This window comes from Mustelus asterias, chromosome 27 (assembly GCF_964213995.1).
Source record: "Mustelus asterias chromosome 27, sMusAst1.hap1.1, whole genome shotgun sequence".
Lineage (NCBI taxonomy): Eukaryota > Metazoa > Chordata > Chondrichthyes > Carcharhiniformes > Triakidae > Mustelus > Mustelus asterias.
This window is the reverse complement of record NC_135827.1, coordinates 2,052,700-2,069,024: the sequence shown is the minus strand read 5'-3', so window position 1 is coordinate 2,069,024 and position 16,325 is coordinate 2,052,700. Positions and strand designations below refer to the sequence as shown.

The 16,325-nt window shown below is 42.9% G+C and overlaps 1 protein-coding gene across 2 annotated transcripts in view; it reads right to left on the bottom strand.

Annotated features, from left to right (window-relative positions):
* Positions 1-16,325, bottom strand: part of LOC144480063 (rho GTPase-activating protein 32-like) — a 413,821-nt gene that overhangs the window by 16,104 nt on the left and 381,392 nt on the right. For both annotated transcript variants that reach the window (XM_078199237.1, XM_078199236.1), the window contains exon 6: positions 13,308-13,394. In XM_078199237.1, coding sequence (XP_078055363.1) covers positions 13,308-13,394 — 87 coding nt within the window. The remainder of the gene's footprint in view (positions 1-13,307; positions 13,395-16,325) is intronic.

The window sequence follows — 16,325 nt, the reverse complement described above, 5'->3', positions numbered from 1 at the left end:
TTTAAATCTAATATTGTCCCTATCTTCCCGAGTGAGTCTCAGGTGGCTCTTTCTTGCTGAGTTTATTCTTCAATGGAATGTATATTTTTTGGACATTTTGAATTGTTTCTTGAAATGTTTCCTAACTTTTACTCTATTTACCCAATTTAACTTATAGACAGTTCTCCCCGCGTACCTGTGATTGCCTTTAAGTTTAAAATTCTTGTTTGCAATTGGAATAAGTCACTTCCAAATTTATCTCAGAATTCCTACAGTGCAGAAGGTAGCCATTCGGCCCATCAAGTCTGCACCAACTCTCCAAAGAGCTTCTTACCCAGGCCCACCCTTATTCTATTCCCATAACCATGCATATTTGCATGACCAATCCACTTAAACTGCACATCTTTGGAACGTGGGAAGGAACCAGAGTACCCAGAGGAAACCCATGCAGACACGGGGAGAACGTGCAAACTCCACACAGTCACCCAAGGCCGGAATCGAACCTGGGTCCCTGGCACTGTGAAGCAGCAGTGCTAGCCACTATGCCACCTCAAAAAAATGAAATAAACTGAAATTTGGTGATATGATGATGACTATTTCCCAGTGGATTTTTATGACAATGTTACTAATTAACCATGCTTCATTCTACAATACCAGATCTATGACAGCTTCATCCCTAGTTTGTTCAAAAATGTATTGAAGAAATTGTCACAAAAACATTCCACAAACTTGCATTCTAGACCAGTCTTGCCCATTTGATTGTCCCAGTTTATAAGAAGATTAAAGTTCCCACAATTCTTACATTGCTTTTGTTACATGCCTAAATGATTTCCTGTTTAATGCTCTGTCTAACAATATAACTACTGTTAGGGCGTCCATAAACTAATCCCACCACTGGTTTCCAGGTGACATAGGGTGCCTTCAATGGGAGATCGTACTGACAGTGGCAGGACCAGAGAACCCCTCTCTGCCAGTGAACGCCACACCGCCTTCCACCGCTGAGAAACACGTGGCTGGGAGGTTGGAGAATCTCTCCCCATGTCTCTGTAATCACGATTAGATCAAAATCATTGACCTCTATTTCAGCCACTGGTTCATCTATCTTGCTGCAGGTGCCTCATGCATCAGATAAAGAACTGCAACTTCATTCCTATTCCTTACAATGACCGTAGTCATTTTTTAAAAACTCTGTCCTTTCCTATCCTACTCTGCTGATCTTTACCCACATTGTTATATGCCTCTAATGCCTTGACCTTTCAGCTTGAATTTCTAAATCTCCCTTAACCCAAACCCACCCACCCTTTGTTAGTTTAAAGCCCAGTCTACAGCCCTAGCTATACGAGTGGGCAGATCACTGGCAACCCTATTCAAGTGTAGTCCATTCCAGCAGAATAGTTCACATTTTCTCAAGTACTGATGACAATGCCCCATGAATCAAAACACCTTCTTCCTATACCACACTTTGAGCCATGAATTTAATTCTCTAATTTGCTTGACTTTATTCACCAACTGCCATGGTGAGATTTGAACCAATGTGCCCAGAGTATTAGCCTGGATCTCTGGATTACTAGTCTAGTGACATTACCAAGAAGGGAGGCTGTGGTATAGTGATATTGTTACTGGACAGAGTCCCTAGAAAACGCTCTGGGGACCTGGGTTTGAATCCCACCATGGCAGATGATGAAATTTGAATTCAATAACAATCTGGAATCTAATGATGACCACGAAACCATTGTCGAAATAACCCACCTGGTTTACTAACTAATATCCTTTAGGGAAGCAAATCTGCCATTCTTACCTGGTCCGGTCTACATGTGACTCCAGACCCACAGCAATGTGGTTGACTCTTAAATGCCCTCTAAAAAATGGCCCCGTTCAAGGGCAATGAGACATGAGCAATAAATGCCAGCCCAGCCAGTGCTGCCCACGTCCCATGAATGAATAAAAAAAACGCTACCAAGATGTGACTGGCTTATTCCTGGCATGTGCTAAGTATTCTCGGCAAAGATAGCAGTAAAAGTACGACAACTGATATCATTAGGCCTGGAACAAGGAGGACAAAATCAGCTCAGAGGTTCCTACTTCTCATCACTAGTGAGTCCTTTTGCAGGCATTACCTGGGACATCCGAGGACAAGGACAAAATCAAGCTCAGCTCATACACAAAGAATGGCATTTGGATGAGGCGATACAAAGCATCACATTACCAGTCAGCCCATTCGGCAGCAGAGAAGATGGCATAAGAGGCAATCCCCTTTCAATTAGTGGGCTACAATTAAGTCTGCCAGTAGACCTGGTTTACAAGCAAGAAAGAACTGAGAACTGATAATTATATGGAAAGATATTTTCTGTCATGAGTCATAAGTCATTAAGTGACTTAGTGCGCCTTAACATAAAACTGCAGGTCCAACAAATCACTGGTTAAAACAAGGAATGGATATTAATGAGTTTTCACAGACTGAGATCCTCATAGTTTAAACAGATGAAGTTACAATGCAAATAGTGAAAAACAGAGATCAGATCTGAGACTCCTTTATAAACATTATGTATGCAGCCTCAATGACAGAACAGGATCTGCAGTTTAAGTCTGTATAAGGACACACCGTATACATACACAACCCAGCACAACCCTGTAACAGATTTTTCATTCTCCACTTTACATTCTCTGACAGATTTGATTCAGCAATTATGAATCTACAACAGTCACTGCATTCAGCCGCAAGCTGAAGGCTAAATAAATAGATGGTCACCAGGTCACACTAATATAAAGATGCTCTTTACAGTCGTAACTGCACCAAGAAACTGGTGGATCGGAGTCGGAAGCCTCAAGCTGCTAGACCACCTACAGCTTAACAGAAATCTGGGGACAGATCCTTAAATAAGGTTTCCCTGGTGACCTTGCCAATTGTAGCCTTAAAACATAGAACAGAAAACCCCAATTTCTTTCAGTTAGTTGACATTTAGTTCCTGGGCTTAACATGAATCAAAAGTAAGACAATAACCAAGATTACACTCCTGATGTACTAACTGAGCACTGGCGGAAAGGGCAGACACAGAGATCAGATGAGCACGGGACAGGGCTGGGTCCAGGAATTGGAGGTGTGCCAAAACTGGATTCCAAGGACACTCAAAAAATTCAGGTGGTGGGAAAAGAAAAAACAAAATTTACATTTATAAATGAGAAAGGAAGCAAGCACGCAGAAACAACAGTTCCTATAAACTCAGCTAATTCAAGATCAAACAGTTTATTGTTCATGAAGGCAACAAACCCCTGAAGAGCAGAACTATCTGTGGCTCTTTCTACAATGGAATCCATCTCAAAAGAATTACAAGATTGTCTAACATAGATCAGTCATGCAAAAGTATTTTACTGAAATATCAAAAGCAATTTTCTGCTCTCCCAAGAAACTCTCTCAAGAACAAAGCAATTGTTGCATAAGAGCAAATCCCATCTGGTTCACCTTCTCCCATCCAATGATACAATCGTCATGGAGCTGTTCAACAGACCCAGACATTTGGGTAAGAATTGCCCAAATCATACATCCAAACTCACCTGCCACATGTCATGTTTCAAATTGCTCATCCGTCGCACTGTACTTGGATGAATCAATACCGCCTACTCCCGCCATCTGTCTAGGGAGCCTGTTCCATAGAACGATCACTAGTTTATAAATGTGGTTTCCATCGATTAGTTTTGAATTTACTCTCTCCTAAGCACCAGACGTGTTCTCTGGTTCTGCTGTTTTGGACAAGGTGAAACAATGTTCATGGTCTACATTGTTTAATCCCCTTACAATCATGAAATCAGCAATTATATCACCTCCATGTCTTCACACTTCCAGTGTGAACACATCCAATTTACATAATCGCTCTTCATAATCCTATCCTTCCATTCCCTCGATCAGACTGGTTGTTGTATTTTGTATCCTTTCAATAGCTGCAATATTCTTTCTGTATTCAAGCAACCACAGAACTGCACACTGGCGGATTCAAAATGCAATTGTACCAATGATTTAGAAATGAACAGGATTACTCACCCTTACAGTTCAGTATTGATATTTTAATGCATCCCAACATGTGATTCATTTTATTCACTGTCGTCAAGCATTCTAGCGATAATTTCAATTTATTGTTGATGAGGATCCTAGATCTTTCAATATTCTCTATAATCATTTTCTTTCCATTTATGTGTTTCACCACCATGTGAAGAACGCTGCATTCCCAAAATAGAAATAAAATATTGCGGATGCTGGAAATCTAACATAAAAACAGAAAATGCTGGTAAACCTCAGTAGGTCTGGCAGCATCTGTGGAGAGAGTTGAGCCAACGTTATGAGTCCATTTGAGTTTTCTCAATGCCAAAGAGAGGGAGAAATGTGATAGATTATGTATTGTATAAAAGGAGGTGGAGCAGATAGAATAGAGTAAAAACTCAGCAATAGGTGAGATTTCAATCAAGATGTGTCGAGCACGAGACAGAGAAAGCATTAATGATAGTGTGAAGGACTGTAGAATAGTGGCATAAAGTTAAGATAGCAGAATATGTTAATAGGAGAGGCGGGCTCAGTGAAAACAAAACTAAAGAACAAGTGACAGACAGCCCAGTGGAGGTGGGGGGGAGGGGGTTGCATTGGAACAAAAACTGTTTTGGATTTTTTTTAAAAGTGGTCAGTTTCGTCTATTGTTTTGATTTGATTTATTGTCACATGTATTGGTATACAGTGAAAAGTATTGTTTCTTGCATGCTATACATACAAAGCATACCATACCTAGAGAAGGAAACGTGAATGCAGAATGTAGTGTTACAGTCATAACTAGGGTGTAGAGAAAGGTCAACTTAGTGCAAGATAGGTCCATTCAAAAGTCTGATGGCAACAGGGAAGAAGTTGTTCTTGAGTTGATTGGTATGTGGCTTCAGACTTCTGTATCTTTTTCCTGACGGAAAAAGGTGGAAGAGAGAATGTCCAGGATGCGTGAGGTCCTTAATTATGCTGGCTGCTTTGCTGAGGCAGAGGGAAGCGTGGACAGAGTCAATGGATGGGAAGCTGGTTTGAGTGATGGACTAGGCTTCATTCATGATTTTTTGTAATTTCTTGCGGTCTTGGGCAGAGCAGGAGCCATAGCAAGCTGTGGTACAACCAGAAAGAATGTTTTCGATGGTGCATCTGTAAAAGTTGGGTGAGAGTCGCAGCTGACATGCCAAATTGCCTTAGTCTTCTGAGAAAGCAGAGGCGTTGATGGACTTTCTTAACTATAGTGTCTGCATGGGGGTGACCAGGACAGGTTGTTGGTGACCTGGACACCTTAAAAATTGAAGCTCTCGATCATTTCTACTTCGTCCCCATTGATGTAGACAGGGGCATGTTCTCCACTGCACTTCCTGAAGTCAATGACAATCTCCTTCATTTTGTTGACGACACAAAAATGGCTGGACTTGCAGATAGTGAGGAACATTGTCAGAGGCTACAGAAGGATATAGATAGGCTGGAAATTTGGGCAAAGAAATGGCAGATGGAGTTCAATCCAGATAAATGCGAAGTGATGCATTTTGGTAGAACTAACGTAGGGGGGAGCTATACGATAAATGGCAGAACCATAAAGGGTGTAGATACGCAGAGGGACCTGGGTGTGCAAGTCCACAGATCCTTGAAGGTGACGGCACAGGTGGAGAAGGTAGTGAAGAAGGCATATGGCATGCTTGCCTTTATAGGACGGGGCATAGAGTATAAAAGTTGGGGTCTGATGTGGCAGTTGTATAGAACGTTGGTTCGGTCGCATTTGGAATACTGCGCCCAGTTCTGGTCGCCACACTACCAGAAGGACGTGGAGGCTTTAGAGAGAGTGCAGAGGAGGTTTACCAGGATGTTACCTGGTATGGAAGGACTTAGTTATGAGGAGAGATTGGGTAAACTGGGGTTGTTCTAACTGGAAAGACGGAGGATGAGGTGGGGGGGAGGTTTAACACGGATATCAGAAGGACGTATTTTACACAGTGGGTGGTGGGGGCCTGGAATGCGCTGCTGGGCAAGGTGGTGGAGGCACACACACTGGGAACGTTTAAGACTTATCTAGATAGCCACATGAACGGAGTGGGAACGGAGGGATACAAAAGAATGGTCTAGTTTGGACCAGGGAGCGGCGCGGGCTTGGAGGGCCGAAAAGCCTGTTCCTGTCCTGTATTGTTCTTTGTTCTTCCAGATTCCAGCTTCCTTTATTTCAGTCCTGGCCTCACGAACTCTCCACACGCCTGATGAAGGAGTAGCGCTTCGAAAGCTCGTCCTACGGAGGTTGAGGGGATAGAAGTCTACAAAATTATGAGAGGCATGGGCAGAGTGGATAGTCAGAAGCTTTTTCCCAGGGTGGAAGAGTCAATTACTAGGGGGCACAGGTTTAAGGTGTGAGGGGCAAGGTTTAAAGGAGATGTACGAGGCAGAATGTTTACACCGAGAGTGGTGGGTGCCTGGAACTCGTTGCCGTGGGAGGTAGTGGAAGCGGATATGGTAGTGACTTTTAAGGGGCGTCTTGACAAGTACATGAATAGGATGGGAAAAGAGGGATGTGTCCCTGGAAGGGTAGGGGGTTTTAGTTCAGTCAGGCAGCATGGTGCAGGCTTGGAGGGCCGAAGGGCCTGTTCCTGTGCTGTAATTTTCTTTGTTCTTTGCTACAAAATAAACCTGTTGGACTTTAACCTGGTGTTGTGAGACTTCTTACTGTTCATGAATGCATATTTGGAGATCCTTAATGATTTTATATCCATCCAGATGCTCCATAATCTTTTTCTTAGTAAAGGATTCTACAACTTTATCTACAATGGACACCCACCCTACTGGTCTGCAGCATCCTGCATGTCTTCTTCAAAAAAGAGGAATAACTCCTGCTTTTCCCCAGTCCTGAGGGATCTCTCCAGGACTCGGAGGTTTCTGGATGATTTGTGCCAGAGTTCCTGCAATTTCCTCTCTTACTTCCTTTAGAATCTTTGGTTGCATCTTATCTGGCCCCTGAGATTCATTCACCTAGAGTGTGCACAGCTGCACTGCAACTGTACTGGTAGTAAGCAATAAGGCAAATATCACATTATCACCAACACCATATAGTTCCCTTCTAAATCAAATTAATTAATTACGTGTCTCCTTCTTAAACTGGCTCAGCACTTCTGAAACCTGAATAATATCAGTTATCCTGCCCTCTCCCATGCTCAGTGTTCTCACCCCATCCTTCGCTTTTCCTGTTCTCTTCATTTAACTCAATAACTTTTTTCTCATCCCTCACCCGACACCTTGATTTGATGAGTAACAGCAATACTAGACTGGACTGAGCATAAATCCACAACCCAGTTAACAGCACACTTTCCCAGGGTCAAACAATTCCGCATCAGCTCTTCGGTCAGGATAAAGCTGTGACCCCATTGAATCAACGAGTTAGCTAAGGCCGGGCAATAAGGGAGAAAACTGACAAATCTCCATGGAGACTGGAAGTATGCTTGTAAGGAGAGGAAATAGTTTATTTTTAAGATATGTTTATCACTAGACTGTTCACAGAATATAACCAACTTTGCATCCCCTAGCTAATCATCCAAGATTTTGCTTTCAAGAACTTCATACTCAACAATACAAACAGCTTGATTTATATGACACCTTTAATGTGTAAGAGATACCAAGTCACGTTTTGATACCAAACAAAATCTGACACTGAGACATACAAGGAGATATTAGAGCAAATGACCAAAAGCTTGGACAATTAGGTTAAAAGGCTGCAAACCAACATATACACATATGTTCAAATATAGGAGTTAGGAGATGATAAAGTGGAGAAAGATACAAGTACAATGCTAGTGTAGGGTGGAACCCTTCGAGTTATTTGTCCAACAGGCTGGGGAAAGGTGGGAAGCAACAGGGGTATTTGGGTGCACAATGATACAAGAAAGTGATCCGAGATGGCATTATCTTTTACTGATACAGTGGGGGTAGCAAGGTTATGAGAGAACAAGATCAAAGGAATGGTTGTAAATATGGGTTCTATTCCCAAATAACAATGTAATCAGAATTCAAAATCTCCTCGTGCCCTGCAATTGAACAGATTCTCTTGATTTATGACTCATCCTATTTACCTTATTTTATACAACAGCATATTATATAAATTGATTTGGAAGGAAAATCTAGGGAACATAGAACATAGAAAGCCACAGCACAAACAGGCCCTTCGGCCCACAAGTTGCGCCGATCACATCCCCACCTCTAGGCCTATCTATAGCCCTCAATCCCATTAAATCCCATGTACTCATCCAGAAGTCTCTTAAAAGACCCCAACGAGTTTGCCTCCACCACCACCAACGTCAGCCGATTCCACTCACCCACCACCCTCTGAGTGAAAAACTTACCCCTGACATCTCCTCTGTACCTACCCCCCAGCACCTTAAACCTGTGTCCTCTCGTAGCAACCATTTCAGCCCTTGGAAATAGCCTCTGAGAGTCTACCCTATCCAGACCTCTCAACATCTTGTAAACCTCTATCAGGTCACCTCTCATCCTTCGTCTCTCCAGGGAGAAGAGACCAAGCTCCCTCAACCTATCCTCATAAGGCATGCCCCCCAATCCAGGCAACATCCTTGTAAATCTCCTCTGCACCCTTTCAATGGCTTCAACATCTTTCCTGTAATGAGGTGACCAGAACTGCGCGCAGTACTCCAAGTGGGGTCTAACCAGGGTCCTATAAAGCTGCAGCATTATCTCCCGACTCCTAAACTCAATCCCTCGATTAATGAAGGCCAGTACGCCGTACGCCTTCTTGACCGCATCCTCCACCTGCGAGGCCGATTTAAGAGTCCTATGGACCCGGACCCCAAGGTCCTTCTGATCCTCTACACTGCTAAGAATGGTACCCTTCATATTATACTGCTGCTTCATCCCATTGGATCTGCCAAAATGGATCACCACACACTTATCCGGGTTGAAGTCCATCTGCCACTTCTCCGCCCAGTCTTGCATTCTATCTATGTCTCGCTGCAACTTCTGACATCCCTCCAAACTATCCACAACACCACCTACCTTGGTGTCGTCAGCAAACTTACCAACCCATCCCTCCACTTCCTCATCCAGGTCATTTATGAAAATGACAAACAGCAAGGGTCCCAGAACAGATCCCTGGGGCACTCCACTGGTCACTGACCTCCATGCAGAGAAAGACCCCTCCACAGCCACTCTCTGCCTTCTGCAGGCAAGCCAGTTCTGGATCCACAAGGCAACAGCCCCTTGGATCCCATGCCCTCTCACTTTCTCAAGAAGTCTTGCATGGGGGACCTTATCGAACGCCTTGCTGAAGTCCATATAGACCACATCCACCGCTCTTCCTTCGTCAATGTGTTTGGTCACATTTTCAAAGAACTCAACCAGGCTCGTAAGGCACGACCTGCCCTTGACAAAGCCGTGCTGACTACTTTTGATCATACTAAACTTCTCTAGATGATCATAAATCCTGTCTCTCAGGATCCTCTCCATCAACTTACCAACCACTGAGGTTAGACTTACCGGTCGGTAATTTCCCGGGCTGTCCCTGTTCCCTTTCTTGAATATAGGGACCACATCTGCAATCCTCCAATCCTCCGGAACCTCTCCCGTCTCCATCGACGATGCAAAGATCATCGCCAAAGGCTCCGCAATCTCCTCCCTCGCCTCCCACAGTAACCTGGGGTACATCCCATCCGGTCCCGGCGACTTACCAACCTTGATGCCATTCAATAGTTCCAACACATCCTCTTTCTTTATGTCCACATGCTCGATCCTTTCTGTCCACCGCAAACCAGCAGTACAACCACCCGGATCCCTTTCCACCGTGAATACCGAGGTAAAGTATTCATTAAGCAGCTCCGCCATTTCTAACGGTTCCGCACAAACTTACAATGGACACGTCTCCCTACTTTCTTCTTCGAAAAGGCACAGACTCATGCTGAGGTACCTGTCGCCCCCCAGGGCCTCATCCAGAATGTTCATTTTTTCACTGGTCTAATTGGGTTGCTTTATCAGTTTCATTCTAACCTCCCCCCATGACCATTTCTGTATTTGAAACCACAAGAAAGAGTTCCTTTGTAAACATCACAATGATGTAGGAGTACCAAGAACATGCAGCATCAACATTGAACTCCAATCAACCCAGACCCCACTCCACCCCATTATTACAACTCTGACTGCTGCAAAGGTCTCCAAATTGCTGTAAATCTCATGCTCAGTTTTCCACTATTCAGTGACCCATAACATACTGAACCTAGACAGCATCTGTCTAAGTACCACCATCAATAAGAACTCTGTTCTCCCTGGTTCCCTAGGGCAGGTGGTGATCCTGGTTCCAAGGTCCACTATGTGTGAAATTATTCTCACACACCTGTCTGAATGGAAACTGCTGTGGTAAATATGTATGCCTGAATGCATCTTATGTTCAGCACCAAAACCCAAACTATATAGTGTGAGCTTTACAGAATGTGCCACCATGCTCTCTGGATTTGTCTAGAGGTTCCCAAATGCAAGATCAGAAGACAATTTTACGCAGCCCATTCTGCAGGACAGAAACATGAGCAATTCAGACAGGAAAGATGTATTCTATCTCTGGCTCTGCTTACATTCCTTTCTGTTTAGTTATTATTCTCGAATTGGCAAGTTTTAAAAGACAGAGAATTTAAGGATAATCTCAAAGTGTGGCTGGGACTGTGGGAGTGTGGAAACCATTCAGAGAGTTGGATGAATAGGATGCAGCAGAGATTGCTAGAGTGAGATGATACACACCAGAAGCATGCAAAACAAGTTTCAAATTATCAGTATTTCTATATTGCCATTCCTTATTTAAAGTTTAGCTGGGCACTGAAATGCTTCAAATAGAATCATCTGTCTGCTTTTTTTGATGATCTTCCTGTACTTTGTCTTCATGCGAGGTTCTGGAAGAAGTAAATACCAAACAGTGGCTGCATTTGACAATGAATAGCAAGAGAGGTCACCCCTCCTTGGTTTACACTTTTAGGCTGTAAACAATAGCTCATCAAGATACGGGTGGTTGGCGAAGCACCTCAGTCTGGTGAAGTATTAATATGTGGCAAAGAGGAGATGCATTATCATCGCTTAGAAACTGAAGTGTTAGATTTAAAATCCACCGAGGTGTCAAAGCCATGTTCTCTTTGTCTCAAGATATAACAGATTAAAGACTTGTTTCCTGCTTGTTGAGAAAGGGTTGGAGACAGCTTTATAAACATCTGTTTAGTGAAGGGAAAAAAACCTTGGATCTGAAATGAGAGAAGTTTCTTATAGCAGGTATAGTTTACTGGTGCCATTTGGGCATAACTGGCCTTCATTTAATTCATTCATATTTTTAGGGTTACATTAAAAAACCCTCGGCAAACCCAGATTTATGTACTTCACAAAATAATTCATCAAAACCACCACTTTGAAGGAGAAAGTACTTCAATAATTTAAAAATGTTAACTTGCTTTCAGGAAATGAATTAAGCTAACAGAATTAAACATTGCTTCATCTGCTTACTTAGAATCCCTACAGTGCAGAAGGAGACCATTCGGCCCATTAACCCTGCGCCGACAACAATCCCATCCAGGCTTTATTCTCATAACCCCACATTTTATCCCACTAATCCCCCTGACACTAAGGGACAATTTAACATAGCCAATCCACCTAACCAGCACATCTTTGGACTGTGGGAGGAAACTCACGCAGACATGGTGAGAACATACAAACTCCACACAGTATGCAACCATGCTGCCCCTGCTGACTTAATTTGCCTCTTTGCGTATTTTTTCTTGTAATAAGCCTAATTTGAAGTTTTAGCCTGAATGGGATGATCTTCCATGCACTGTTTTTTTTTTACTGAACAGAGCAGCAGTATGCAGCGGGCAAGCAAAAGGATATTTCAGTTCTTGAGAGTGCACAGGAGATTTATCAGAATAGTTCCAAGGGTCAGAAATTTTAGCTACAAAGTTGGAGAAATTGGGGTTGTTCTCCTTGGACCAAAGGAGATCGAAGGAAGATTTGACAGAGGTGTAGAAGATTATGGCAGATTTAGATAAAGAAAGTTGTTCCCATTGGATGATGTACAAAAACATAACTTTAAGATTTTGGGCAAGAGATGCGAGAAACAACAATTTTTACATAGTAGGTGGTAAGGGTCTGGAACTCACTGCCCCATAGTGATGTTGGAAGTAGAAACTATGAACGATTTCAAAAAGAAATGGGAGAGGCGCTTGAAGGAGTAAAGGGATCAGGTATGGAATTGGGACTGACCATTCTAGAGAGAGTTTGCATTACCTGAATGGGTTAAATAGCCTCCTTCAGTTCCCGAATGATTCTGTGGCTCTGGTTCTTTCGCCAATGACTTTGAATCGTTGTCCTCTGGTTCTCCACCCCCTCCACCAATGGAAATAGTGTTCTCCCTCTATTTACTCTGCCCTGACTCCCATGATTCTGAACACCCCCCATCAAATTTCCTCTGAATTTTCTCTTCTCCAAGACCAACTAGGTTTCTCCAATCTCTTCTCAGAACCTAATCCCAACATGATCTGTCCTGAACAAATCTGCACTGCCTTTCCTTAATTAATCTACAGTGACTGTTAATATTAACCTAGATTATTGTTTTTAAAAGCTTTCCCACCACCAAGCTTAAACTAACCTGTTTGTAGTGCTGGGCTTATCTTTATACTATATTTTGAACGAGGGTGTAACATTTGCAATCGCCCAGTCCTCTGGCACCACCCATTTCTGACAAGGTTTGGAAAATTATGGACAGTGCAATTTTGACCCTTACTTCTCTCGGTATCCCTGAATGCAAGTGATCTGGTCCTGGTGACTTATCAACTTAAGTGCTGCCAGCTTTTTGATTACCTCAAGAAGTGTACAGAGTATGCCACATGTGGTCCTCCCAATGTTTTATTGGTCCAAAAAAGCATCATAAACTGTAGAGTTCCATTTAAAAATAACTGGACCTTGTCACAACATAATTCAGAACCCATGCTCAAGGCTGGCCACTGTTTCCAGTGGCAATGGCTGCAGCAATTTGGTTAAAATAAAACCCTCCAGGCTGAAGGCATAGCTGCCACATATAGACTGATGCTCCAGTAGTATGGTGCAGTATTGGACGAGACCAGGTGTATAACTGAATTGATCAAGGACACGTATTTAGGCCAGTGCATTTCTCTTCCTTTTGCATTCACTCTTTACAGGTCTAATTTTATCAGCCTCGACTCACACATCATATTGTGTCTGTTGTATCACAGGGCAAAAGATGCATTAGTATGGGTGCTCATCTCGTTAAAGCAATAATCAAAAATCTATGTAACCTTACCTGACAGGAGACCTGAACCAGAAACACAAGGTCTTTGGTATCAGCACCATTCCTGCTCGCATCACTCTGCTCCTCCGTCAGCGCCAGCTACACAAGGCCAAAGAATCGGGAAGGGGAGAAGAGGTAAAAGGGACAGAAAGATTTAAAAATACACATTAGTTTAAGGCCAAACAATTCATTAAATAATGCATGAGGGTCTGGCTCGTCACTGCTGACCCTGTAGTGTATTACGCTGGAGACTGTGTTAAACAAATTGGATTGGGTTGGGGGGGGAAAGCTACAATCAGTGATGTCATTGCCAGTTGCCTAATACGAGCTCTCATCAATCGGTGATTTCCAGCCAAACCCAATCTGTTTAAAAATGGATTGATCACTGCAGGAAGCTTCAGATTCATACACAGACTCTGGTCCAAAGTGTTAACGTATTAAATGTTCCGTTTAAAAGCACACACACACACACCATCCTTCCTGGGTGTAATAAAGCACAGCAGACAATTAGCATAAAGAGAGGGTTCAGCCATTTATCTGCTACAAATGATTTCATGTCTTTTCCAATTCTGCCCCAGAGGAAACAAAGAGCGAGGACTTGTCTGGAATGTGACTGAATTAAAACCTTTTTTCTGTGTGCCAATTCCACCCTCAGATCACCTTTGTGAGAACGGATGTGTTTTTTGCATTATTTGTGTAAGACAACCATGACGGCTGTGACTCTCTTGCAAAACACAGAGCTTAATGAAGAAAAATGCATGAATCGCTCAAGTGCCTGTCCTTCTGATGGTGTACATTTATTAGATAACAAGACACTGAATGATCAAAGCACAGTGTGCACTGTGCAGCACCCATTTCAAAGGGAGAATATCACTGCAGCCTCGCACTTACCCTTCCTAACAATGCTTTCCTCACAATATACAGACCAGCAGAAATTTAACAGGCCGTCTGAGTCATGTCCAGGCACAAGTTAAATGCTAGAACTGTACAGCAAGAAAAAACATCCATCCTCCGAACGCTAGTTTGAAAAGCTTGTTCAGTCAATCTGTAAAAATCCTTCGCCTGAATCGAGCAGACCACACGGTGATCGTTCAGATTGTTTATAAGCTGAGCCGCTGAGCTCCCCGTTAACCCATTTCTGTACTGCCCGTTTCATACTCAATTTGCTTAGCTAAGGCAGCTGCTCTGTAGTAGGAAGGGTCCCAGAGGACGAGGACCGACAGCATGGAGCGCGGCAGCAGCCAAGAGCAACACAGGAGTACGTGCAGCAATGATGTGCCTGCCAGACATTTCGCTGCTCAAAGCACTCAGTGGGGACACGAACAGTTCATGTAAGAGTCTTTATCTCAAACATGACATTCACTCATTAAATAAAAACAATGCTTGGCTTCTGAGCAGCCATGCAGCACTATTCAGACTGATTGTGTATGCTGGAAGCTCATTAGGGCTGGGCTATTGGACAGATTTCGAACTCTCGCATTCTATATCCTTTTCAAACCAGAAGGTCAGAGTTTGGCTTTGTCCTGAACTTGCTATTCTAAATCATCCTTTTTTTCATTTCTCTTACTAGAAAGGAGGAACTATTTCAATGGTGCCAGTCAGAACTGAAGATTTTCCAAATGCTGTGCTTACATTACCTTCAGTTTCTGGTAAGGGATTCCATGCTGGCTGTATGTTTCTCCTCCCCTGTCCTGTACGCAAACTGTACATGGCATTGAGTTCATCTGAACCTCTCACCAGTCATTCTCGCTACTTAAAGTAAAATGCAACACAGACTCTACGCCAGGACATGTACAAGCGTTTCAAAATCAGGAGCTAACAGTCCAGTATTGAAAGCTATATTAAACCGAAGTCGTGAAGAGCAAGGACTAACGTGAATGGATGAGTAAAGGCAGTCTTAAAGAAAATCAAACAAAATGTGTCTTGTAGTTTTCATTTGCTTTGAGAATAGGAACAAGTCGTGGGACTGCAGGCAAATTCATTAACCCTTTTGCATTGACAACAGGATCATTCCACAAATGAAATGGATAAACCAGCATGTTGTAAACACAGTGGGTGAAATGCCTTAAACGCCATGTGATCACCCAATTCAGATGTGTAGCAACAAAAAAAAAGCCTTTTGCAGGAAAACATACACAATTTAAACAGTAATTGCCCTCTACAGGGTTAAACTCTGATACTGCAATGTTTCTGAACCAGGTGATGCATTTCACCCTTGGGGGGGGGGGGCGGGGGAGAAGAGAGCGAAATAAGTATTGTGCAACTTCACTAATAAAATTATTACGCTATCCCTTACTTCTAGCTGATGAAGCAGAGCCATTTCTCGTTGTGTATCACAGAGCACTGCACTATTGCCCAGGGAGATGAAGCAGAGTTATTTGGGAATCATCTCCAGTAGAATTGGTCAAACATTTCCATTTGATCATCCAGCCAATAAAACCATGCAAGTTGATTTTAACAAAGTATATTCACAGTTTTTTAAAAATGAGATCAGAATCCCTAGTCCAACCCCCATTTCAAATCAAGAGGACCCACACACCAGTGGAACCTTTTACACTCTCCAGTGCATGTTCAGGTCAGCAGTACATCCATTCACATTTGTTTCAGCAATCTGTCACTGCTTTTAATCCGATCACTGAACTCTGTGTTTCACCAACACTGACGGGAAAGGCAAACACAAAACCACCACATTAAAATTTTGTTTTAAAATGGCAAAAGCGATTAGAAACTGAACGTCTGCTGTTCCCGAGCCTGAAAGGCACATTTGGTTTTTTTCTCTTTTAGATGACATATTCTTCATACTAACCTAGCCCTCAGACTGGTAATTGAGGACCTACATTTGAATTTTAATACGTGATTTGTGTTCTTTGTGTAAGCTCTTCTGTGCAATATGGCATTCCCCAGGGTCACGGGGGTTTGACATTCACTGTATCTGCTGCTAATCTCAAACGTCATAAACAATAACAGCGTCCTATGCACATGGCATTTTCCACTCTGCCCTTACCCAAGAACCATCACACTGCCCTTCAG